Source organism: Corvus hawaiiensis, chromosome 28 (assembly GCF_020740725.1).
Source record: "Corvus hawaiiensis isolate bCorHaw1 chromosome 28, bCorHaw1.pri.cur, whole genome shotgun sequence".
Taxonomy (NCBI): domain Eukaryota; kingdom Metazoa; phylum Chordata; class Aves; order Passeriformes; family Corvidae; genus Corvus; species Corvus hawaiiensis.
The window spans coordinates 3,313,417-3,339,110 of record NC_063240.1 but is presented as its reverse complement, the minus strand read 5'-3'; the positions used below and the strand labels follow the sequence as shown (position 1 = coordinate 3,339,110).

Genomic DNA, 25,694 nt, shown 5'->3' with positions numbered 1-25,694 from the left:
CAACATCTCCACAGGCTGGGCCCTGTTTCAGGCTGTTCGCAGCTCTTGGTAGCAGCCAGGATTTCTCCTGAACTCCATATGGGTGGGAAGGTGGAGGGGGAGCCGTGTCGTCCCCCGGGAATGGCCGAGGGCAGCAATGGGAACTGCGACTGACTGACCCTGACTGATCCAAGGATCCCTTTTCATGATTCCCCTCTGCTCCACAGCTCCCGGGCAGCCCAGCTGTGCTGCTGAGGGACACAGCCCTGGGCTTACCCAGGCAGCAGGGAATGGGCACCTGGTGAGATTGGCAGGGGAAGCAGAAAGAAACGAGGATGAGATTTGCACATTTCACATCCAGTGATCCCTGTCTGCACCCAGAGCAGAGATTCAAAGAATCCTGGAATATCCTGAGCTGGAAGGGACCCTCAGGGATCATCAGTGCAGCCCCTGGCCCTGCACAGACACCCCAACAACCCCAGCCTGGGCATCCCTGAGAGCGCTGTCCAAACGCTCCTGCAGCTCTGGCAGCCTCGGGGCCGGGCCCATTCCCTGGGGAGCCTGGGCAGTGCCCAGCAGCCTCGGGGGGAAGAACCTTTCCCTGAGCTCCATGCCCAGCCCTGACCCAGCTCCAGCCGTTCCCTGGCCTCCTGTCCCTGGCGTTGCATCCTTGTTAAATCCAGGACATACAGGTACATCCATGTATAATGCCCTGCTATATCAGGGGTATTTGTTCCTTCCTGGGGCTGGGAACTGTTTGAAAATGAATCCCAAATGCTCCTCGGCTGTCCCTGATTCCTTCCCACAGATGCACCATCCCTGCAGACCTGTCCCAAATCTCCTGCCTCAAAATGTGTCCCCGGTACTGCCAGGTGCTGTCCCTGTCCCTCAGCTCAGGGGTGCTTAAACAGAATTCCCAGATGAAGGACTTTCCCAGACCTCTGCTCTTCCTTGGAGTGCCCAGGCTGGAGCATGCAGAGGGGCTGGGAAGTGATTCCAAGGACTCCAAACCAAACACACACCCACAGGGCACAAATCCAGCCTCCTCCTGGCTCCCTTTGTTGTGTTCCTGGCATTAAGTGAAGCAAGAACATCTCCCAGAGTCTGAAATCTCCCCTTATGTCCCAATCCTGCACAGGATGGATGGGATACTGGGAAGGAATTGTTCCCTGGGAGGGTGGGCAGGCCCTGGCACAGGGTGCCCAGAGCAGCTGGGGCTGCCCCTGGATCCCTGGCAGTGGCCAAGGCCAGGCTGGACATTGGGGCTTGGAGCAGCCTGGGACAGTGGGAGGTGTCCCTGCCCATGGCAGGGGTGGCACTGGATGGGCTTTAAAGTCTCCTCCAACCCAAACCATTGTGGGATTCTGGTACAGTTCGATCCTGAAAGAAGAAATTAAAGATTTTCCCATCACTTCGAGGGATTTGCTTCCACTCTCACCCTTTGCTAAAATTTAAAATCACTATTTCCAACATTATATTTTTTTTTTTACCTTGTAAAACAGACTTTATTTTTCTTCCCATAAATTTTGTGCAATATACATCTATGTACCTACAGAACACACCTCAGGAAAAAGGTTGTCATCCATACATTATATTACTTTTTATTTAATGTTATGAAAAATTCCAACAACAGTTTTGTCCTTAAATAAACATTTCTCCCTCCCCTGCCCTCCCTTCCTAAGCTGACTGGTCTGAAAGAGGAAATTTTATTTAGTTATTTTCTTTTCTTTAAAAAAATAGAAATTACAATCTTACAAGACAGAACATTCAATGAGAACAGAAGCATTTTCCTAAATCTAAAAAGTAAAACATTTCCATAAAACCTGTTGGTATCTACAGGTAGGTGTATGTGGAGGGGTGGTAAATGGAAATAAAAGGTTTTCCATTTCTTCCTTTCATTCATAGAGATAAAAAATAACATTAAGCCGACTGAAACTTTATATATTTTTCTCTTTTGCACCAACATTCACAAGAATATATATTATATATATTTTTGATCCATCTTTATACACAGTGTGAGGGTTCTGTGGGTGGAAATGGACACTCAGCTAAACTGCCAGAGCAGACAAACAAACACTAAATTAATCTTGGTCTGGAAAAGAGCCATCGCTGGCGGCCGAGGCTGCCCAGGGCTGCTGGAAAGGAACATCGCACGTCGGGATGGGAACGGCTCCGAGCACGGAGCACCGGAGCCAGCGGGGCTCAGGGCTCCTGGGCACCCTCCCCACTGGCCACAGGGGAGAGCGGAATTCTCCCTTTTTCAGGCATCTCTGCCCAGGCTTTGTCGTTCGCCCTTTCCCTGCGAGCTCGGGGCTCTGGGTGGCCCAGCGGGGTGTGAGGGACCTTGGCACAGCCCTGGCGAGCCCACAGCAGGGCTGCCATCCCTTGCCATCCCTTTCCATGCGCGGCGCCCGTCCCAGGCCAGGAATCACGGAATTGACACCGAATCACTTTATCCCCTCCCCAGAAATCATCGAATCAAGTCGGTTCCTTTAAAGAGAACTGAAAAGTGCAGGTTCCCGCGGTTTGGCAGGTCGAGTCACACGCATTTAATACTTCCAGTCTTCCCTAGGTTCCCACGGGGGGCTCTTATTGCTCAGAATAATCCCAAATCTCACCCCACGGGATGGACGCTGTGTCGTGAGCCAGAAAAACGCGGCCGGCGGCGAGGGCTCCGCCTGTTCCCGAGTTAAGGTGCTTTCCTGGGTTCTTTGCCGGATGAAATGAAGTCGGTGGCGTTGTTGGCTGACGAATACTGAGGGTGAAAAGAAGGGTGTGTGCTTTTTTTTTTTCCTCTTTGTCCCCAAACGTTTCAAAACACCCACAGGCTGCTCCCTCCGAGCACGGCGGCGCTGTGAAGAAGCACACTCAGGTTCTGGGGGTGCTTTTCCCGGGAAGTGAACGGTGCTGTCGGAAATGATGCTTCCAAAAAAAAAAAAAGGCACAACCCTCAGGACGTAAAAGGCAGTTCTGACTTCTCACTTCTGTCCAAGCTTTGCAGAGGGCAGGAGAGGAGCCGGGCACATCCCCACCCCGTGGACGCTGCGCTGGACAGCGACGCATTGGCACTGGACATCGCGGGGGGCCGTGGGAGGGCCGGCAGCCTTTTCCCAGAGACCTGGCTCCAGTGGAGAGGGAGCCAAGGCTGGCGGGCTCCAGTGTGCTCCCAGAAGCAGTTCGGATGTGGTCAGCAAACCCAGGGAGCTCAGGGCTGCGCGAGGCGGGCGGCAGCTGCTGGGAAGGAGCGCGGTCCCAAATTTCCCTCTGCCTTCGAGCGGAGCAGAAATCCCATCAGCTTCCTGGGGAGTCTTCCCTCGTCAAGGTTGGTCCATGGTCTTCCCTAGGAGGTCTTTTAATAAAAGCAGGAATGTCCCTCACGTCACTAAGAAAGCTGCTCGTTTGGTTGAAAGGGTGCAGTTGTGGAACTGAAGGTTTTTGGCTCACGCTCGGGGATGATCCGAGCTGCCGCAGGATGGGATTGGGTGCACGAGGAATCAGCACGAAGCAGGAAAGGGGCTTGGGATTTTAGCCCTTTGTCAGCAGAAACTGGGGCTGCCTCGGAGCAGATTTTTCCCTTGTAGTTTTTGGCATTTGCTACAGCAGGAGCAGGAACTGGGACGGAAAAATCCATCTGCAGAGCCACGGAGTCTCTCAAGCATCCCCTGCTGCTGTGGCCTATAACAGCATCACCCCACAAATCCTTCCCTTCATCCCCTTTTGAGCCTCCCAAAAGGAGCAGCAGGCCCCAAACACACCACCTTCCTTCCAACCACCCCTATTCCTTGGCAGGAAGGAATAAGGACCTTTCACTTCCCCTTGACTCCAGGAGGAAGTTTCTCCCCCTAAAAAGCTCCTAAATCCTGCTAACTCGAGAACAACCCCCAAAATAACAGTTCTAAGGAGCTCACTGAGGGGAAAGCCTGAGTCCAACTCAAGCAACAGCAGGCAGCCACATCTGCGCTCCCACGTGTGGTGCGGGAAGGAGGAACCTGGGAATGGGACCAGCTGTGGTCTGGGTGGAGGAAGGGTCACAAACCCTCCTCTGGGTGCTGAACTGTGGGGTGGCTTTAATGGGATTGATAAGAGAACTACACACACAGCAGTACCCAGAGAGCCACGGCTGCTGCGGCCACCGCGGGGATGGGGGCAGCCCTGGAGCCCCTCCAGTGGCCACGGATGGCCAGGATTTGATCTCTGGCTGAAGTCACACGGGCTTGGAAAAGCTTCTGGGATGCAGAAAGGTGGCACGAGGCAGGTGAACTGCTGAATGGACTCTGCAAAGTCAGGTGGTCGCCCAGCTGGACGAGGAGTTGGTTGGGAATTTGGGAAAATGCTGTGATGGAGGGCATGGAGACCCTGCAAAACTTTTCCCCTGCTGCATTGGGAATCCTTTCCCTCAAATCAGCCTCCTCCACAGGAAAATCCTGTGCTGAATCCCCCGCTGGCCACAGCCAGACCTTTCTTGGCCAAGCTCCCGTGGGCCCGCTGCACCCGTGGGACATGAAATAAAGCAAAGGCTCTGTCTTTTCCCTCTCCTCAGCTCCAGCCCCAACCCCACCCAGCTGAGTCAGCATTGCCCCTTCTTTATCCCATGCCTGGTGTTTGGGTAAAAAAAAAAACAAACCAAACAATAAAATAAAAATAATAATTAAAAAATAAAGAAATAAAAATCAGAGGTGGAGAGTGCAGCCAGGACAGCGGGGAGGGCGCTCCCTCCTCCCGTGTCACCGGGAGCAGCCGATCCCTCACCACTGCCGGGAGCATCTCCTCTCCCGAGCAGAGATTTCACATTCATTTCACTGGTATGGCAAAGTCCATTTGCTTTTCCTTCAAGGTGCTTTACATTCAAGAGCTATTGCAATCCACAGCGAGGAGACGGGGCCGGGGAGGCACCGCAGCCCCCCCGGGGTTCTCTTGAGTTTGATTATTTGATTTAAATAAATTGCCCCAAACCTCTGAAGTGCAGTTCGTCTCCAAGTTTTGGGGAACTCGAAGGGGGCCGCTGGCTCCCGGCCTTAGCTCTCCCGGGGGTCGCTGTACTGAAGCTCCAAGTTGAAAACCTCCTTATAGAGGGGGGGGAAGTTCATGGCAGTCTCCGGGTGCATGAGACGGAAAAATTCCAGCTTGTCCAAGTGCAGGTTACAAATGGTCTTCATCAAGGGCAGCTTGGAAACCATCTGCAGGGAGAGAAGGAACTGGTGACCGCTGGGATCCTGGGTGTAGTGGCCCTGCTGCCACCGCTCCCCCTCCCTTGGGAACAAGCAGGGGGGTTTGGGGACCACTGGGTTCCCAATGAGTGTCCCTTGCACTGCTGTTCCCCCTTCCCTGGGCACCGCGGGTGGCTTTGGGGATCACTGGCTTTGCCTGGCACTGGGGCACCAGCAAATTCTCCACCTTTGGACAGCCCGGCAGCAACCTGGCCTCACCCCCAAACCCACGTCATTCCACAGGGGGGGCTCCTCCCCACCACAGCTCCAAGGCATTCCCAAAACGGCTCATTTTGCCTAAAAATCCCCACTCCCCGATGCACTGCCAGGCTCAGCAGCACGGTGCTGCCTCTGCCTGCACCACAACGGAGATTCATGGCCCTTGGAAGGAGAAATTCTTCTCCTCTGACAGGTTTGAGGTCTCACTCCCCAAAATGTCTGTGTGTGGCTCAGGAGCTCCAGCACAGCCACGTCCCCCAGCTCAGACACCTCCTGGCACCCTTGGCTGGGTTTCCTGTGCCACTACCTTCGAGAGCTTGTCCTCAGCGGAGTGTTTCTTCTGGATCTCGTGCTGCAGGGCCACGTAGATCTTGTCCTGGAGCTTTTGCACCTTCTTGGACTCGGTCAGCCACGGGCGGTCTGCGAGAGGCAAAAGACAGAGTCACCACAGGGTCAGAGTAACCCCAGGGTCTCCCCCAGGCACAGGGAAGTGGCCCCTGGCTCTTTTAAGCCTTCCTGGTCTCCAGGATGGTTTTGGGGATGCTTGGCTCCTCTCTACACTCCCTGCTGTGTGTGACACAGTTCCTCCTCCCACTGAGGAGATTTGACAGATGCATTTTGTGCATCTTTAGATGCATTTTTCCCCCAAGTTCCTCTCCCAGGAATAACAGAAATCATCCACCAAGGAAGCAGCGTTGAAGTTTACGGGGTCAGCTCTCCCCACAGGACACCCCCGGATGTGGGGCTCTCCCCACGGCCCCCCAGTACCTGGGGAGAGCAGGACGGCAGCGGTAAAGAGGGCCAGCTCCTCGTCCGACAGCTGCAGGCGGCACAGGGTCCTCCCCAGCTCGAAGATGGCACCGATGAGGTCGTCACAGCCTGAGCAGGGGACAGCAGGGACATCACTGTCACTGCTCTGCCCAGCCATCAGCAGAGCCCAGCAGCACCCAGAGCTTGGAAAGGTTTTGGGAGACGAAATGGGTGAAGGAGGGTCCTGGGTGCTCACCTGGCTGCAAATTCCAGCCTTGCCTGGGCTGCAGGGGGAGAGGAGAGGGACAGACGCAGGGAGGAGAGGGAGAGGGAAAACAGAGGAGAGGGAGGGGGGGAGGAAGAGGAGAAGGAGAGAAGGAGAGGAGGAGAGAGGAAGGAGAGAGGAAGGAGAGAGGAAGGAGAGAGGAAGGAGAGAGGAAGGAGAGAGGAAGGAGAGCAGGAGAGGAGAGCCCCGAGGGAGGGGCAGCGAGGCAGCTCTTACTGAGAGATTTGAACATCTGCATCCCGCCGAACTTGCCCTCGAAGAGGATGGTGTTGTTCAAGGGGTTGAACGCGCGGATCATGCGGATCAGGAGCACCTCGAGGCAACCTGATGTAGGCAGAGAGAGCGCAGACGAGGGCAGGGCAGGGCAGGGTGGGGCGGGGAAGGTCGGGGGGTTTCCATCACCCCAGGACCAAATGTAAGAAAGAGGAAAGCCCCCAGTGCACGTTTGAGGTCCAAATTGTTCATTCCCAAGAGCAGAATGCGTATTTCAACAAATCCAGTTTGGGTTTTGGGATTGGTTGGGTTTTTTTAGGTGTCCAATTGTGACCACAATATTTCACCAAAGGGAAATATTATCCAGTCATTCGCAGCCAGGCACAGAGAGACCGAGGTTGTGGTGGAGCACCGAGAGAGAGGAAAGGGTGAAAACAAAATAAATAAAAAGAAAATGGAAGGAAGAAATGAAAGAATGAGTTAAACTCCAGCGCATCAGGCACGGCCAGCTCTGGCTTTGGGGTACAGCACCCCGCTGGGACACTGGCACATGTCCCCAGTGCTGAGTGCTAATCTCAGCTCCCCAGCTCTGACAGATTAGAAACTACGAGGTTTTTCCACTGTTTTGGGGATTTTGCACATTCAGCTCCCCGGCCTGGGCACAGCATCGCCAGCTTGGGCAGATGGAAGGGTGGGGAACGTGGGTGCGCGCTGCCATCATCCTCCTCTTCCCAGTCTCTTGCTGGGAGAAGAGGCCAATCCTTTTCTCTCAATCCTTCCTGCTACCGTTTGAGTTTGGCACCCCTTCTCCCAGGGGAAAACCTTCTGTTCCCATTTCCATCCCAGTTTCTGGGTGACATTTGGATGAGGGCGGCTGTGGAGAAAAGCCTCTGCCCAAGGCAGCCACTCCCCACGTGCCCCCCTTCACCATTGCCCTTAAACGCGACCTTCAGCTCCTTCCAGCCCAGCACCTGCTCCCCCAGCACTGGGAGAACTGGGGCAGCAAGGGAGGGGACCCCCGAAAGGAAAGCACCAGCCAAGAGAAAAGATTTGCCTCTGGCCCTGCAGCTGCCACTCAGGAGAGGTGTTGGGGACGCGAGGGGGACAGTGGGGACGTGAAGGGGGGCGGCAGGGACGCGAGGGGGGTGGTGGGGTCCCCCCCTCTTACCGGCTTTCAGGAGGATGATCTGGTCATTCTGGCAGAGCTCCATGAAGCCGTCGATGCGCTTGGCGAACTCCACCACGTACTGGATGGCGTTGGAGATCTGCAGCGAGCACTGCTGCCACATGGCCTCGCAGCTCTGCGGCACGGGGGACACTCTCAGGGTGTGCTGGCACCCCGGCACCCCGGCTCTGTGACCCCATGGGGCAGGGACGAGACCCCAGTGCTGTGCCATCCATGGGGGATGGTGGCATTAGGACACCTGGGATGTGAGCTGCCACCCCAAACTCCCCATCTGGGCAGCTCCCAAAGCACTGACAGACTCTCCTCACCCTCCTCACCTTCACCCTCAGCTCGGCATAGCCCCAGGGGACACTGGCTGTGGCAGGGGCTGTGACAGTGGCACTCACCTTGCTCTGCAGGGCACGGACCTCCTCGGGCGAGTAGAGGCTCCACGCCAGGCGCTTGAGCTCCTCCGTTGTGTACTGGCACGTCTCCAGGTGTGACTTCACCACGTTCTGGGCCACCCGGTCTGCAAGGTGGGGACAGCGGGAGGTGAGACCTGGGGACCCCAACCCCATCCTCTCTTGTGGGGCAGCTGGGGCTGAGGGCTGAGGGGTAGAGGGGCTCTCACATGGTGTCACCGGGGTGTGAGGACAGATTGGGCAGCAGGGGCTGAGCCTAAAGCAAGCGAGGGATGTGCCACATGACCTTGGGTGTGCTGAGCTCCATCAGGGAGCCCTGGGGCTGCTCTGAAAGCTGAGGCTGGGCTCACTATCGTAGAATCCCAGAATGGTTTGGGTTGGAAGCTTAAATCCCATCCACTTACTCATCTTAAACCTCGTTCCAACCCTCTGCCGTGAGCAGGGACACCTTTCCCTAGACCAGGTGAGTGTACCCAGAGCTGGGTGTGTCCTGCAACGTGCTGGGGTGGCCCCCAGCACCACCCTCGGGGCCCTGCACCGCACTGGCGCTCACCGATCTCTAGGACAGAGATGTCGGGGGGCAGCTGGGCACCTTCCAGCGCCCCGTGTGCCAACAGCGCCGGCTCCAGCATCAGCTCGTAGATGGACTCCTGCTTGATGAGCGTGGCATCAGCCACGTCCAGGCTGGACTGGTCAGGCGAGGGCTGCGCCGAGGCCAGCAGGTCCAGGTTGTAGTAGGTGCTGCTGCCATCGGGGGTCAGGGGGAAGTCGAAGAGGAGCCCGTCCGACAGCGTGGAGATGTCGTCCAGGTCCGAGAGGCCGCTGCTGACGCTCGTGGTATAGACGCGGCTCAGGGGCTCGGGCTCATCCTTGGTGCCGCCGCTCTGCTCCTGGCTCTGCTGGTGCTTCTGCACCTCGGCGTAGAGGCTGTCCCGCTGCTTCTTGGACATGCGGCCGAACTTCACCGCTGCCCCAGGGGGAGACAGCGGCCGTGTCAGGGCAGCTTCACCCCCCAGAGCAAAGCCACGTCCGCCCACTACCCTGGGAAACGTCCTGGCTCCCCGGGGAGGGCCTGGTTTGGGGGTCTGTGAGCCCCGAGCGGGGCTGGGACCCCACTGGCTGCACCCCTCCGCCCCAGACCAACCCTGGGTCAAACCAAACAGAACCAGTTTAGATTTTCCCGTGGAAAACACAAAAGCATTTCTTGCTTCTCAAACTCTCCTTGCAGCGGGCTGGCCCTGCGGGGAAAGCAGCTTCACCCTGAGAGCCTGACTCGCTCCGCGGAGGAGCAGGTGGCCCCTGGGGACCCCGGGGCACCTCGGGTGCACGACTCACCGTCGCGGGACATGCCCAGTGCCAGGCATTTCTGCAGGCGGCAGTGCTGGCAGCGGTTGCGGTTGGTGCGGTCGATCAGGCAGTTCCTCTGCCGGGAGCAGGAGTAGCTGGCGTTGTTCTGCTGGCTCCTCCGAAAGAAACCCTGCCCGGGATGGGACAGGAGGAGTTGGGAAAGTGCCCGGCTGGAAGCCAGACCCCGTGCCCACCCCCCTGCCGGCACCCGGCTCCCGGCGTCCCCGGGCTCACCTTGCAGCCTTCACAGGTGATGACACCGTAGTGGATCCCTGAGGATTTGTCTCCGCAGATCTTGCACGGGATCACCTCGATTTGGGCTGCGGGGGATGGGGAAAGGGGGGAAAGCACGGTGGTTAATAATGGTCACTGCTGAACGGGAGGAGGGAGGTGGCCTCCCGTCCACAACAGCCGCGGGCTGGCTCAGCACCTGGGGAAACTGAGGCACGAGAGCTGGACCCACCGGCAGCACAGCCCTTCCCACAGAATCCATAAGGATTCTTGCACCTCTGAGAGGTTCCTAAAAAGCTCAGACAGGGCGTGGGGTACCCCCATCCCATCCAGCAGTGAGGGACAGGGTAAGAAAGCCCTTGGATCCAGGAGACCACGGGATGTTTCTTCCCCAGCCTGCCCCGGACCCTGTTTTGGAATCATTCCCCTTGTTTTTCAGCTGATGTGTGCCCCGGACAGGGACAGCCTTGGCACAGGGACCGTTCCCATCCCTGCAGCAGCACATGCTCTGCCGCTGGAGGTCTGACCCAAGCAGAGGGTCTGGGCCCCCCCAACCCCCAGCAGCTCCTGTGAAACCCAGGACCGATATAGCCATCCCCAGCTCAAGGTCCCAGCCCCCTTCCCCCCACAAATCCGCTTCCCTCCCCGCTTCTGCTTCGCTGGCACTGAGCTGCTAATAGGCTTCGTCCTCCTCATTTTCCAGCTGCCCCAAATCTGGGCTGGCTCTGCCCTCCCCACCCGTGCGGGGGGGACGCACGGCACTCCCGGGACTCGTACGTGCCTCCCGGCATCTCTGCACCCTCTAATCCCCGCTCCAGCCCCCACACCCCCATCTGGGCTCAGCCTGGCGTTGCTCTCGAGGGTGCTGGACAGCCACCGCCGCACCAAAATAACCCCCCTGGCCAGATTATGGTTATTTCCAATCTCCTGGGCGTGTGCAAATCCCTGCTCGGGTAATTCCCTTCTGCCTCTCTTCTCCCCTGGGAGCCTTTGGCTCTCATCGAGGGATGTGTTTTGTGGGGCCGCCTCTGTGGGTGACAATCCCAGTGCTTGGCCAGTGCCACCCGTACCCCAGCACCCGGCAGGGTCCTGGGGTCCCTTGCTGCTTGGGGGAGGCTGGCATGGGGCAGTGAAGCCTCACTGGGCAAGGAGCAGCCAAGGTGCCATTGGTCCCTCAGGGCTGCTCAGTTCCCCAGGGATGGAATTGGTCCCTCCCAGGGACACTATCAGTCCCTCAGGGATGCTCAATGTCCCAGGGATGGCATTGGTACCCCCAGGGATGCCATCAGTCCTCCCCCAGGAATGCATCCCTGTAGCCCCTGGGGCAGGTTTGCTTCCGGCCACACTGGGGAAGGACTCGCTCCGAGTCCAGGTGTAAGGAGAGGGATGGATCCCTCCTACATCCTTTGAATCACTGCTTAACCCAATGCCCCATACGCACCAGGGGATTTGGGGGCTCACCCCTCCTTCCCCAGGCTGCTGAGCTGGGCTTCTCCCAGGGCTGTGTGTTGTCCCCCACCCTCCGACTCAAGGGAGTCACATCCCATCCGTGCCCCTCCCCAAATCCTCTGTCGTGGTTCTGGGCCTGGGAGAGCAGAGCTGATTTCCCCGGGCAGGGCAGGGCGGGGATGTCCAGAGCATCCTCACATCCCCCGCAGCTGCACCAACACCGCAGCCGCAGGGCCACCCCTTTGGCAGGGGGACGGAGGCACCAGGAGGGCCACGTGTGGCCACCCCCAAATCATCACCCAGCTCCGATGACCCCCCAATTCCCTGGATCCTGCTGCCATCTTCCCCCACGCTGCCGGACCTCAGGGACCCCGCCCCACTCCGACACCCTGCCCCAATCGCCCGGATGGGACCGAGGTGGTGGCATCGCGGGGGGCACAGGGAGGGGGTGCCACCCCCGGCAGGAAGCGGCGTCGGCTCGTTATGCAACGTTAATTGCAGCCGCCGGCAGCGCGGGTGATGCATCGCGGCCGCCGCGCCCTCACGCCCGCGGCCGATACTCCGGTACCCGGAATTACCGGCACCGGCAAGCGCCGGGGCTGAGCACGGCCCGGTACCGCCGGCACCCACCCAGCAGAGCCCAGCGATGCCGCCCCGCAATGCCTCAAAAGCACCAACGATCCCAAAAGCTTCGTGTGATGCCGATGGCCAAATCTCGCCCCCTCGCCGGAGGGGAGCCCCCCGAGAGCCCCCCGAGCCGGAGCCAAGGGTGATGGCGATGATGCTGTCCTGGCGAAGGAGAAGCCCTGAGCACCTGCCGTGTGCCTGCAGCCTTTTGGGGCTCTAATTACCGTCCTGCTAATTACCCGGCCGTGCCCGCCGCTGGCACCTGACCCGCTCGTAAGACGCTCGCCCCAAATAACTGACGTGGAGATAGGGCCGTAACCTGGCGATGGCAATTACAGCCCAGCACGGTTAATTGCTGCTCCGATTGTAAACCCGGCTGAATCACCGAGCCGGGTCCATCCGTGTCCCCTCGTTCCGCAGCCACGAACCCCCAGAGCGGCCGGACCATCTCCCCTGCGACCCCCAAACACCCTCCTGGGGCAGATCCAGAAGGACGAGGAATGCGGGTGTGGGTGAGGTGGCCACAGCAGCTCCTGCATCCCCTAAATCTCACTGTGATCAGGGGAAACATCACAGTAGACCCCAAATCCCGGATAGTCCTCCCCCCCCGCCCCCCCCCCCGTGCCTCAGTTTCCTCACCGGAGAGTTTGGCATCTCCTCCCACCACAACCGTGCCAGCATCGGCCACACTGTGAACGGGGCGGGGGGGGCATTTAGGAGGGGGTGAACCTCTTCCCCCTCTGGGGAAGGAAGCAGGGAAACTCCACCCTGGGGCCGATGGGGCTAAAATAGGGAGCAGGATAAAAGAAACAACAAAAGGGTTAAAAAAATAAGTAATAATGATCTCCAGCCGGCAATTAAAATGTCCCGGCGGTGGTATTTGCTCTCCTCCCACTGTAAACACTTCTTGCCCAACTCCCGGCCCGCTGCCACCGGCCGGCCCTTATGTAAGTGGCCCTTGTGGCACGGTCCGGCCACGGGGCCCGGCCGTGGCGGGGCGATGGCCCCCGGTGCGGCGGCTGCGCGTGGCCCCGCGGTTGGAGCCATCCTGTCCCACTGACACACTTTCTGCCCGTGGCCACGCGCGCTTGTGTAACCACGGCCCTTAACCCTTCCGGGACCGCGGCCGCACCGGGACCGGGCTGGGGCTCCGGGCAGCAGCCCGACCTCCCGCCACGGGGAGCGGGGATATTGGGGCATTTTGGGGTGATACCTCCCGTTTGCCACCCTGGGCTGCAGCTCCAGGTGAGGGACACAGGTCTGTCCCTGCACAGTGACTGGGTCGCCTGTCACCCCCCAGACCCCGCTGTGTGTGTCCCCTCCAGCCCAGCACCTCTCGCCCCACACCATGCTGGAGGCTCCGGTGGTTTCGGCAGAGCCAGATCCGCCCTCCCCGGAGCAGGAACCAGCCTTGGTGCCACGCCGGCACACCCTCCTTTCCATCGCCTCCGCCCTAAGGGCGGGCATCCCTTGCACCCCAAAACAAAACAAGGTAGGCCCTGCAGGATGCAGCCACGGGGGGCTGGACCCCCCTCTGTGGTGCAGGGAGGACGGTGGTCCCATCCTCCTCCTCCTCGTCCCCCCATCCCTCCCCTCGGCCGTATGATCTCACTGCTTTGGGGAATCACCCCGAAATCCTCAGCACCCCATTGAGCCTCGGGATATGTGGTGACCCCACTGCTGCTGGAGGCTTTTTGGAGCTGCCCCCGCTCCCATCGGAGAACTGGGTGCCCCTGGCTGCGGGGTGAGGACTCCTGGGAGGGGGATGTTTGGGGTGCACTGGCAGATCCCTGCACAATCCTCTGCACAGTCCCCCAGGGTGAGCCTGCACAGCTGTCACCCCGCAGGGGCAGAATATGGCCACCCCTTCCCTTGGTTGGGGCCACGCGAGGCCGTGGTGCCCTTGCCAGAGGTAGTGGGGTGAGCATCCCAGCTCTGAGTATTTCAGAGGTGTCTCCATGCCTCTGGGGCCATCCCTGCCCCAAATACCCCCAGCACTTCCCCAGTGCCCAGGCTCGTTACCCAGTGATCCTGCTGGGACAGCAGCTCCGCGCCCCATCCATCTGCCGGCCTCGATCGATGCCGCAGGACAGGCACCTCTGGTAATTGGCAGCAGCCCTGCCAGCCCCCCTGGACACCCCAGCCCCAGCCAGGGCACCGGGATGCTCCGATGCTTTGCCTCCACCACTTCTCCCCTTCCAGGGGGACTCAGCATCCTCCTGGTGCACCCAGAGCAGGGAGAGGAGGATGAGTCCAGGCTGCACAGGGACACGCAGGGACCCACAGGGACATGCAGGGACCTACGATGCCACCCCATCTTCCCATTCCTGCCGTAACCCCCGGCTCCGCTCCTGCATCCCCTGCAGCAACCTCAACCCCGGGAGTGACTGTGCTTCCCCACAGCCCCCATCCACAGCTGTGTTTTGCTGTTGGGGTAGGAATAAATAAGGAAATAAAGGGAATTATCACCCTTTACATCTGCTGTTGGCTTTGCTATTAAACAGACTCCAGTGCTGCAGCACTCCGGGGTCTCCCAGCACCGAGATTTTTGGCCATCGCTGCCAAAAAATCCCATCCCCATGCATGCACCCCGGGGAACCCCAAACAAGCCAGGTGTTCACAGCCCCGGCTCCAGGCACAGAGACACGGGCAGCACCGGCAGCACCGAGGCCAAGTGGGCAGTAGGGAAAATTTAGATGACAAAACCACGGCCCCGTGCCGGGCTGTGATGCTGGAGGGGGGAACTGCTTTCCTAATTGATTAGCAAAGATTTCCTGGAAACTTTGGGCCAGAACAGCGCTCAGCTGCTCTCACCCTGCCCTGGGGCAACCTCTGGCCACCTTCCCTTGCAGCCACGCGGACGGAAGTTTTGCATTCTCCCCAGCCTCCAGCAAAGTGCTGTTTTTCCCTGTCCCTGTGTGCCCCCAACAGGGAAATCGTAGCGCCGGATGGGCGATGTGGCTCCCCCAGGGCCGCCCGGCTCCTGCCCGGGCCGCTCCGGTTCAGCAGCTCCCGTGCCACGCAGCTCCGTGCCAAGGCCAGCCCCGCCGGCGCAGGACGCAGCCCTTTGCACTTTGGCTGGTGGAGAAGGGTGGCAAAGGTGAGGCAGCGGGGAGGGGGGTGGCAGCCCAGGGTGGGGACAAAGCTGCGGTGGGAGAACCCCTCCAGCACTGCTGCTAAACCGGGGGGAATTATCTCCCTGGGGCTAAAAAAAGGCAGGAGAGCAGCTCTGCTCACCACATCCGATAAACCGTGCTGATTTAGACATTAGCAGCTCTTTAAATAGCCGCTGCGAGTTCAAAGTTAAACGTGACAGGGAGCAGGGACAGGGACGTTGGGCTGGGCACAGGGACCACCGTCCCCCCACCACTGCTCTTTCCTCTCCAGGTGCTGACTCCCCCTGGGGTTATCGGGGTGGGGGATCCCAAATCCCGTCTGGACCCCTCAGGACCCCATAAAGCCAGTGGACAGCTTTCTCCTGCAGGCTTGTTTTTTGGGAAGTGCCAGGCACGGCCATCCCTGCGCTGTGGTACCCGGGACAGGCGCAGCCGTCGTGCGGGAGGGCCGGTGGGTGCCGGCCGCCCTCGGCCGCGCCAGCGTGTGCACGCCGCCGAAACGGGCAGGGAAGCTCCTCCTCCGCCCTCTCTGATTTTTCCAATGACAGATCTAGGTCACTAGGACAAGTCGCAAAGGCTGCCGAGCCACCGCACGCTCCTCGCCACGCTGCTTGCAAAACAAGCGAGCAGGAGGGCTGGAAACCGTATAGGATTATACAAGGCAAAGCCTCTTCCCCGGCCCCGGCGCAGCCGCGGCGCAGGGAAGGACAGGAGCGAGGAGCTGCTGTGGCCCCCGGGGGAACGGGGCAGAGCGGTGGCGGTTTTGGGAAGGAAAATGGAGATTGAATCAATTTGGCGTCGCCATGCGGCATTTGGGCTTCGAGAGAGATGAGGACGCGGGACTGCGGGAAAAACGCCCGACTGAGGGGAATGGTGGGATATCAGGAAGGTTTGGCCCTAAATTAGGGTCACCACACAGCAATTCAGGGGGGCAAGGAAAAATATTTTTTAAATAAAGGAAAAGTTCTCCCGGTTGCTAATTAAGCCGGTGCTGGCTGTGCAAGTGCTACGTAAGAGCCAGGCGTGTTCGTAATTAGACAGGCGTTAATGCTTTCCTCCGTCCTAATGAAGGTGAAAACCCAGGATGTCGTGAGGCAGGAAGGGGATGTGGGGGGCTCTCCTCGCCCTCCTCACCCACCCCGGCCCCACCGTTACACAAGAGTGCGGTGGGGGCAGAGCCGCAGCACCCGCGGTGCGGGGAGGAAACAGGATTTGAGGAGCTCGGGGATGAACGTCCTGGTACCCACACCCCAAAACGTGCCCAGGACCTGCACCCCCAAAACACACCCATGGAGGGGCACGAAGGAGTCCTGGCAGGGCAAAGGGCTCGGGGAAGGCAGGGGATGATGGAAAAAATGATTTAGAGGAGGATGAAAATCGCAGCCCAGGTTGCAGCGGTGCTCCCAGCATGTTGGGAACAGAGCTGAGCCCGGCCACCGCTGCGTCACCATCACCAGGCCCCGCTGGATTGTCCCGCTGGAGCCTTCCTCCCTCCATCCTCCTCCTCCCCACCGCCTGCTTGGCAAAGCAGAGGGGTGAAAAGTAGGAATTGCCTTTGGTAACGGGTAAAACCAGGCAGGTGCTGGCACGATTCACCCCTGCCCTGGACAAGGGGCACCCAAAATTGCACCTGATTCCTCGCCCGTCCCTGTAGGAGCCTCCCAAACTGCCCCCCACGCCGTGGGGAGGGGGAAAAGGGGGAAAAAACTACAATAAATCCAGCCCTGGTGGGAGCAACATATTGAAGAGGAGATTAAGGGGTTTAGTGCGGGGAAAAGCTTAAGAGTGCGTCTAAGCCGGCGTCGGAAAGCAAAGCAAAATAAACAAGAATTTTATTCCTAACGAAGGGGGAGCTGGAGGAGGCAGAGCGGCCCCGGCGGGGCTGGTGCGCCTTCCCCCCTTGTTCCCCTCCGCGGGGCTGGTGTGGGACCCCCCTGTCCCGTTCCAGCCAGGCTGATGCGGGTCCCCCGTGTCCCCAGTGGGGCTGGTGCGGGGTCCTTCCCATCCCCTCCGCGGGGCTGATACGGGTCCCCCTCGTCCCCCTCCAGCGAAGCTGATGCGGGTCCCCCCTTGTCACTGTCCAGGCCGACACCGAGTCCCCCTGGCCCCCTCCGCGGGGCTGATGCAGATCCCCCGTATCCCAGTCCGGGCTGACGTCGGGTCCTTCCCGTCCCCCTCCTCCAGGCTGGTGCGGGTCCCCCCGATCCCCGCCGGGACCAACTTCTGCCGCTGCCCCCCTCAGCCCCCAGCCCCCCGAACCCACCTCGCATCGTGTCCGCCGCGGTCAGGGCGCCGGCGGGCGCATGGGGCGGCGCGGGGGTCCGGAGCGGCGCGGGGCGCGGCGGAGAGCGGCGGCACCGGGAGGCACCGGGCGGCACCGGGAAGCACCGGGCGGCACCGGGCGGCTCTGGCACCTGCCCCTCCGCCGCGCCGTGACCCACTTCTGCCCGAGCATGCGGCCGTTCACATGACGAGCCCGCCCCGCCCCCCCCCCCCCAATCGGTTTCACTTCCAGCCCCACCTCCTGCCCTTCGTCCTCCTCCTCCTCCCGCTCCATCCCCATCCCCGCCGCTCCGCCGCCCGGTGCTCGGCGCTGCGCGGGCGCTGCCGGCGCCTCCCCGGGACCGGGGTCTGCGCGACCCCTGCTCGGCTGTGGCCGCGGGGAGCTCGGAGCTGCCCCCCGGGGCTGCCCGCCCCCGGTAGGGCCGTGCCGGTGCCCGTCCTGCCCCGGCTCGCCCAGGCACGGGGCCGGCTGCGTGTCCCGCTGAATCACCGCTCCCTTGCTTCACTCCGCTCCCGTGCAGCCCCGCTGCCCCCGCCAGGCGCTGTCCCCGGCTCGGCGCGGGGACCCCACAAGCCCCCGACAGGACAGGGCAGGGCAGGGCAGGGCGGGGCGGGGCGGGGGGCCTCTGCCGAAGGTGCAACACCTGGCGCTGGGGGGGTGTGGAAAGCGGGGGGACCCCCATGCGGCTGCCCCAGGTGCCCATGCCAGGGCGCAGATGCTGAGGTCTGGGGGCACATCCCACCTGGGAGACCTGCGGGTCGGGAATGGTGCCTTGGAAGTAGTGGGAAGCTTTGAAGGTGGCAGGGAGGCATTCCCACCCTGTCCTTCATGCTGGGTTACACACGGATGGCTTTGGGGCCGGGGGTTGTACCCCGGATTACGGGACACTGGGACACACTGCCTAAGACATGCAGAGATGGTGGCTCTGGACCACGCAACGCGGCCTCGCTGTGCAGAGCCCGAGATGTCGGCACGGGGCAAAGTCCCCTGGCTGGGGTTTGTGGTGCACCAGGTCACCAGAGTCCTCCCTGGTGCCACATCACAGGGGTGGAGGCGGCTGGTCCTGGTCACGCTGGGCTCAGGTGCCAGGGTCAGTGTTCAGCAGTGCCCAGAGATGCCTAGGTCCTGGGGACAGTGGCACTGGCCTGGAGACCTGATGTGTGTGGAGAAGACATCTGCCATAGGCATGAGCACAACTCCCACTGCAGACATGGACCTGGCACCCAACATGGGTGTGGACCTGGCATCACCACAGGCATGGAAGTGGCATCTGCTGTGAGCATGGCATCCAGTCGTGGTCACAAGCATAGCACAGCCACATCAGCCATGGACATGGAGACAACACCCACCACAGGCACAGATGCAGCCACCATCACCACCCATGGCATCCCTGCCTCCTCCCTGGGTGGCCTCCTGCCCTCACAGCTAGGCCCTGTGGGGACACCTCAGCCCCCCAACACTCAAATCAAACCATTTAATCGCAGCTGAAGAGGGCAATTTCAGCCCACATCCATCCCAAAGGCTGAGCTGAGCCGGGGGTGCAGGGATGCTGATGGGCCACTGGCAGAGGGGGTCCCCTGCTGTTCCTGAAACTGTCCCCCTGCTCTGGCACGGGCAGGTGGCGGTGGCAGAGGGACGCTGGGGCTGAGCCGTGGTGGCACTTTGTGTGCTCCCACCCATGTGCCGAGAGCCGCCCGGCTCTGCTGCGGTGCGGGAGCGGCTGCAGCAGGGAGGGGGACACGGGCTGGGGGCGGGAGGTGCGGGGGGCGGAGGGGCCGAGCCGCCCAGCGCGCTCCAGTGCTGCTGTCTGACATGATTTTGCTGATGGCGATTGGGAACGGGTTCGCTGCTCTCGCCGGTCGGATTCGCTCCTTCCTCCCGGCTTTCCTGCCCCCTCTGCATGGATGGGCACGCAGACGGGACGCGGGGCGACGTCTCGCCTCGCTCTTCGCAGGCTCTGCTTCCAGCACGGCTCCTGCTAGCACAGCCCCGGATGGAGCCAGAAATCCCACCCCGGTGCGCATCCTGAGCGCCCCGGGCAGGGGCAGCCCCTGAGCCGGCGGCGTGCGCGGCGAGGCCGCTGCCGTCCCCCGGGGTCACGGGAGCTGCCCGAAGCAGGTCACCCTCATTAGCCCCATTTCAGATGGGGAAAATGAGACCGGGAGCAGCGCAGTGACTCTTCGTGGCACGCAGGGTCCGGCCCCGGCGAACTCGCCCCTCCCAAAAGGCGGTCGCCGATTGCTGCTGTTGGGACAGCCGTGGCTGAATCGCGCCAGAGCGAGAGCGAAAATACTCCCCGAGTGCTCGGCGCAACCCAAAAGTATGAGGAGGTTACATAAGCGGCACCACACCTGCCGTGAGCAACGCGGGACCCACGCACCCATCCACGCTCCCGCTCCCCGCCGCCGTCTCTTTAACCCTTCGTGTGCGGCGCCCGGTCCGGCACCGACAGGTTCGGGAATGACCCGGGGAAAGACCCAGGGGAGAAGGAGATGCTGCAGGGTTACCTGAGCAGCTGCTGGGTGCTGCAGGTCTGGGACTCGGCCCCGTGGTTTTGGGGCCACAAGCGTGGAGGTGGAGAGGCTCTACCAGAGCAGGACCCCTTTTTCTGGTGAGCAGGGTCTCACCCCATGGACTTGGCCGGGTTTAAATTGGGGTCCTGGCCCCAGGAAAGCCAGAGCGAGGTGGGGCCAGTTCACTGGTGGCTGAGCCCCTGCAGTAACATTTGTTCCTGAGAGAGGAGCGGCCTTGCCCGGGGCTGCTTCTGCTGTGGCAGCACTGGAGGTGACAGAACCTCCAAAAACCCTCTCCCCCTCCCCAGGCTGTGACAGGAGCTGGTGCAGCTCCGTTCACAGCTCGTTGGTGCAGGGACCCTCACCCCAGTATCTGCTGGTGCTGTTGCTGGTGATGGGAAGCAGTGGGGCCGGAGGGCCTTTGGTTCCTGGGTGGTGTCAGGCCCGGACTTGGTGCCAGGAGCTGCACCCACCAGGGCAATGCCGGGGGACAGGTCCAGCGGGGCTGGATCCAGCCCAGTGCAGGTGGCACCAGTGGCAGAGGAAGGAAATGGCCACCAGGAAGGGATAAGGAAGCAGAAACTGACACTTGCCACCATCCAGCACTTCTCCTCGCCCAGCCTTGCTGCCAAATCTTTGTGATCAGGGCCAGGGCAGACGGCGGGGCACTGCCAACCTGTGGCAACACTGAAGTGGCCACCACTGGCACGGCTCTGCCGCCAGGATCAGCCCAGCTTGCCTCTGGCTGGCCCGGAGGTGAGCAGGAATTCCGGATGACACCATCGCGCCTTAATCACTGTTTGCTCTCCCTCGAGCCCCACCCAGCGAGAGGGGAACCTTCTGCCAGCATCGCCCGCCCCACACCCAGAGCCCCTCGCCCCACTCGGCGATCACCGCCAGGGCTGTGGCAGCAGCCCCGAGCTCGGCGAGCCCCGGGCCGGCACGGCCGGACCCCGCGGAGGCTCTGCCGTGGGCTCCCTGCCACGGGCACTGCCAGGCGCCTGCCGTGACTCAGTTTCCCATGGGGAATGGTTGACCTGCCCTGCAGGGAGTGGGTCACGGGGTGAACGCGGCATTGGTGTCCCCAAACCTCATCCTCAGCTGCTGGCAGGGGGATGTGCCCCATGGATGAGGGTGCAGCCATGTCCCCCCATACCGGGCTGGGGGCGGGGGCAGCAGTGGGGGCCGGGGGGAACCGCAGCAATTGCAACCACTGAGCCTCATTGTGTCCCCCCGGCTGTGGGGGTGATACAAGGGGGCACCCCCTGCTCAGGGGCTGGGTCCCACTGCTTTGCCCTCTCCGTGGTGTCAGTGCCACCCTTCCTCCCAGCCCTGCTGCCGGAGCACCTCGCTGGTGCAGGATGAGGGTCCCTCAGCTGCGCCAAACAGGGCAGTGCCCTCAGACCATGAGGATGGGATGTGGCTTGGCCAGCTGTGCCAGTCCTGGCAGCCAGTGGGATCGGGCATGGTGCTGGGCACGTGGCCCCGCTGCAGCGGTGTGAGTCACTGCACCTCGGTGCTGCTTATGCAAAGGCTGGCACGGGCTGTGGCGTGGGGCCGTGGGCTAATGGGGCCATGGCAAACAGCTGTGGTGTGGGGCTGTGGTGTGGGGCTGTGGGGCCATGGGATGGGGCTGTGGGGCTGTGGGGCTGTGGGGCTGTGGTGTGGGGCTGTGGGGCCATGGGATGGGGCTGTGGGGTCACGGGGCCTTGGGTGCAGGGTGGGTGCCACTCGAGCACACTGTGGGTGCAAAGCAGAGCATGGAGAAGGGGGAAACTGAGGCAGCAGTGGGGTGCACCCCTGACCCCTGCAGCCCGTGCGGGGCTGTCCCTGTCATTGCCCGGTGCTGGGGGCTGGGGGACAGCAGAGCCAGGTGTAACCGGAGCCCCTGGGCTGGCCTGACCCGCTCACGGCTCACGTAACGCCTGCCCGGTGCTTATGCAATAGCTGCTGCCATGTGGCTCTGAGGGACACCCAACGCCGCGGCAATTACCCGGCCCCTAATCAGTAGCGACGCAGGATAACGAGGCTAATTGGAGCCGTGGCCAGCAGAGCTGCCGGGGGAGGAACATTCAGTCTCACCCTGCACCCCGAGGGGTGTCCCAAGCAATTAGTAGCTGCTGAGCCTTCCTTAGGGGCTGGGGGGGGCGGCCGGGTCATGGCCGGGCTGGACCCCACTGTGCCCCGGGCAGCGGCTGTGGGTGTCCACTGGGGTGGAGCACAGCATCCCCATCCCTTCCTACATCCCCATCCTTTCCTACATCCCCATCCCTTCCTACATCCCCATCCTTGCCTCTGTCCCTGTTTGCATTCCTGTCCATCTGCACCTCCATCCCTTCCTCCAACCCCATCCCTGTTTGCATCCCTGTCCTTATCTTCATCCCCATCCCTCTGCATCTCCATTCCTCTCTGCACCCCCAGCCCTTCCTGCATCCCCATCCCTTCCTGCATCCCCATCCCTTCCTGCATCCCCATCCCTTCCTACATCCCCACCCCCCCCTGCATCCCCATCCTGCACTCCCGTGGTGCAGTGATGCTCCAAGTAGGTCAGTGGGCCGCGGTGTTGGGTGACCGTGGGTGGCTGCAGCACCTGCCCCGGGGGGCTTTGCTCCTTTTATCCCTGGTTGCCCCGGCCCTTGGCCGAGCCCACCCCCTGCTCACTCCACTGGGCTCCGTGATCCCCGGGGAGGGGGCAAAGGCATCGTCTCCCTGGCCCGGACTGCAGAGCCCTGACTCACCTCATCGCACAAATGATGCCCAAATTGGCACTTGAAGGACGGTCCTGGCCCCCCCACGCCACCCCTTCCCTCCCTGGTGCCCCGGGGGGCTCAGCCCGGCGGCGTGGGGTGCAGGGGGCTCCCCGGGCAGCTCCCCCCAGCGCTCGCCCCCGGCTCGGGCGGCGCAGCCTCCGCTCGGCACCGTCCCGGGCACCGCGCGGCGCTGCCGAATCTCCAGCGTAATAATTAGGAGATAAACAGGAAAGAGGAAAGGGGCAGATTTCATATTCCGCCCCGATCCCCCCGGGACAGATAAAAGCGGAGTGGGGGGACTCAAGGGGGCTTTTTCCCCACTTGTTTCTGCTGAATCAAACATTTTTCCTCCTGCTTAGAAGATTTCCTGGCTCCCCCCGTTCCCCCCGCTCCCGCCTTAATGAGGTTTTGCTGTAAAAGTCTCCGAGCCTCAACCATGGCCTTGAGTTAATCTCCAGGCACCTTCAAAGCCGGGTTGTTCCTGCCCCCCCCCCCAGCCCCTCCTTCACCTCCATCTTTTTGAACTTCCCAGTCACAAAATTGCTGAGTTTCATGTGATGCTGCTTCTCCCGTGCCTGGCGGCAAGCACGGGGGTCCTGGGGCAGATGGGGCCATGTGGCAGGGACACATCCCTAGGGCTGGGGCAGGGATGTGGGATGGTCCCTCCAGGTGGAAAAGCCGCCTGTCTCTGAGGGGAAGCCCCAGACTGGGGTGAAAAGGGGATATTTGGATATTTTACTTTGCCCCCAAATTGGAATATTGTGGAAACACTGCAAACAAATAGCCCAGGGCTCAGGGCCACCGAGATGGTGGCCTTGTGTTTGTCACCAACAGTGAGGCTCTGGGGGCTGGTGACACTGGGGCATCACCCTGTGGGGCAGGCAGAGGATGTGGCAAGATGTGCAGGCTCGTTGGGTGCCAGGAGCATCCCCCCTCCAGGGCTCAGCTGGGCATGACCGTGGGACCCCAGGCTGCGGCTGGTGGCAGGAAAAAGGTGCTGGTCAAGGTCCTGTCCTGGCTGCCCACTCAGGGCTCTGCCACGGGAACCAGCTGCTCCCTGGGGAAGGGGCTTGGGAGCTGCACAGCCCCTCGGCGGCATCCCTGCTGCCAGGACAGGGCCTGGTTCTCAGAGCACCCATCCATCCCTGCTGGGGGGCTCTGGGCACCCCACCCTCCCCATCATCTGTGTGGGTGTCCAGCCCTGACCACAGCGGGGCCAAAACCCTGGGAATGGGAGAAGCAGGAGCTGACAGCACCTGAGCTGCTCGGTGTGGGGTGCTGCCCTGTCCCACCCACGCTGGAGCCATCGGACACCGCCGGGCTCCCTCCTCCTGCCCCCAGTGCCCTGGGCTGCCCGTGGCGCCCATACCTGGGCGTCCCGCTCCAGAGCCGATCTGGAGGCTTTAGTGCAAGTTAATCCCAGCAATCCCTTAATTCCAGGGACCAAAATAGGAAAGATCAGTAGGTCAGTGGGAAAAGCTCTTGGCCAAAGTTAACATGTTAATGCAGAGAGAAGGTGAGGGAAAGAGAGGGGAGAGGAAAGTGCCCAGGAATCTGTTGTTGGCCCACCCCGTGCCCAGGCTCTGGTCACTCTGCATCCCCCTGGTTTGGGTCCTGGGACACTGGTGGCCCAGGAAGGCTTGGCAGCTCCCGGCCTGGTGCAATTTTGGGAAGGAAGGGGGGTTTTCCCCTCTCACCAAACACGCCAAGACCAGCACTCGGTCGCCGAGGCGATCCCGGTGCGTTAAATCCCGGTCTCCAGAGGCAAAAGGTTGCGCATTAGCGCCGGCACCGCTGAGCGGCCCTAATTAGGGCTTGGCAGCGCCCGCCTTGGCCCCGTAAGCACCTTTTTGGCTGCTGCTCTGGAAAAAGCCGTGCCAGAGGGCTTAGCTTTTAATACAGCCAAGCCCAGGTGAGCCACCCACCGCTGCCCGTGGGCCGGTCCCAGCCCCGGCTGAGGGGCTCAGCTCTGGTTATGGGTCCCAGCTCCAGCTGTGGCCTCCGGGGGCTTCACCTGGTGGCCCCACACAAGAACCCCCAGCACTGCAGTGCCGGTGCTGCTGCTGGTGCATCCCAGCAGGAACCTCCCAGGGCCTTTCCCTGCATCCCCAGCTGCTTTCCCTTGGGGTTGGGTGCTTTTGGGCAATAATATCGCTATGGGAGCAGTTTCCTTAAATCCATCTTTGTTACCACAAGCAGCTTAGCACCAGAAACTCTCTTCCTCTCTGTTCTTTTAATACGATCCCAGCTTAGCAAAGCCCTGGGCTTAGCCACTGCCCCTGCAGTGCAAGTGAGGAGAGGAGAATTAAATAATATGAAAGGAGAAAACAAAGGGCTCTGCTTGATTTAAGCAGCTGGAGGGGGGGTGGCAGCAGCCCACCCCTGCCTCGGGGGAGCCACTGGGGTTACCTGAGGAGGGGGATGCTCAGTGGGATGATACAGGGTGGGGCCCCCTGGGATGCCTCGTTTTTACAGGTCAGTGGGTCAGGGATGCTGTGATGCTCTCAGCCATTGCTCCTGCTGACAGATCCCAAGAGAGACAAGGTGCCTCAAATACCTCTTGGTGGCAAATATTCCCATTTTCTAGAGTTTTTCCATCTTGGGCTCATTTCCAGAACCAATGAACAGCTCGAGAGAACTCAGTGCCCTTTGCAGAGGCAGCATCACACCAAGATGTGGCCTTCCCCACGTTTCCCACCCCACCAGCCCGGGACGGTGCTCCCTGCCTGCCGAACAGATCCTGTGCCCATGGCCTGGGGGTTCCCGCTCATCCCTGGCTCCCAGCTGGCTGGGCTGGCTCCCATGGCTGCCACCGTGGCTCACCTTGGACTCCGCTCCCGGCACAGCCCAGCGCCCGGCTGGGTTGCTGGGGAGACGGGCTGGTTTATTTACCATCGGGGCTGCGATAAGGAGTGTGAAAGGAGAGGAGGAGCACATGGTGTCCAATGTGCCTGACCCACTTTTCCATCGCCCGGGCATTGCTCACCCTCGGCGATTGGATTGCAGCGGCTGCAGAGTCGCCAGGGCTTGGGGCGTCCTTCCTTCCAACCCCCGTTTGCTCTGGCTCAGTTGGGAGCAGAGGAGAAGCATCCCTGGGCACCAGGAGTGGACGCCGAGGCGCCGCCATGGGGATGGG

The 25,694-nt window shown here is 61.2% G+C and overlaps 1 protein-coding gene across 1 annotated transcript; it reads right to left on the bottom strand.

Annotated features, from left to right (window-relative positions):
- Window positions 1–1,458: 1,458 nt before the first annotated feature.
- Window positions 1,459–17,362, bottom strand: LOC125317808 (nuclear receptor ROR-beta-like). Its single transcript, XM_048287913.1, has 10 exons — window positions 17,275–17,362; window positions 9,823–9,908; window positions 9,577–9,718; window positions 8,795–9,208; window positions 8,227–8,348; window positions 7,823–7,955; window positions 6,658–6,765; window positions 6,174–6,284; window positions 5,713–5,825; window positions 1,459–5,156 (listed from the first exon to the last, which is right to left on the bottom strand). The coding sequence occupies exons 1-10, from the start codon at window positions 17,279–17,281 to the stop codon at window positions 4,995–4,997; spliced, it is 1,398 nt and encodes a 465-aa protein (XP_048143870.1). The 5' UTR covers window positions 17,282–17,362; the 3' UTR covers window positions 1,459–4,994.
- Between the last annotated feature and the right edge of the window lie 8,332 nt (window positions 17,363–25,694).

Excerpts from the sequence above, each read along its gene's own strand:
- LOC125317808 (XM_048287913.1), bottom strand. Across the intron at positions 9,209-9,576 it reads ACTGGGCATGTCCCGCGACG|CGGTGAAGTTCGGCCGCATG; the intron begins GTGAGTCGTGCA and ends CCCCTGGGGCAG. Across the intron at positions 5,157-5,712 it reads CTGAGGACAAGCTCTCGAAG|ATGGTTTCCAAGCTGCCCTT; the intron begins GTAGTGGCACAG and ends CTCTCCCTGCAG.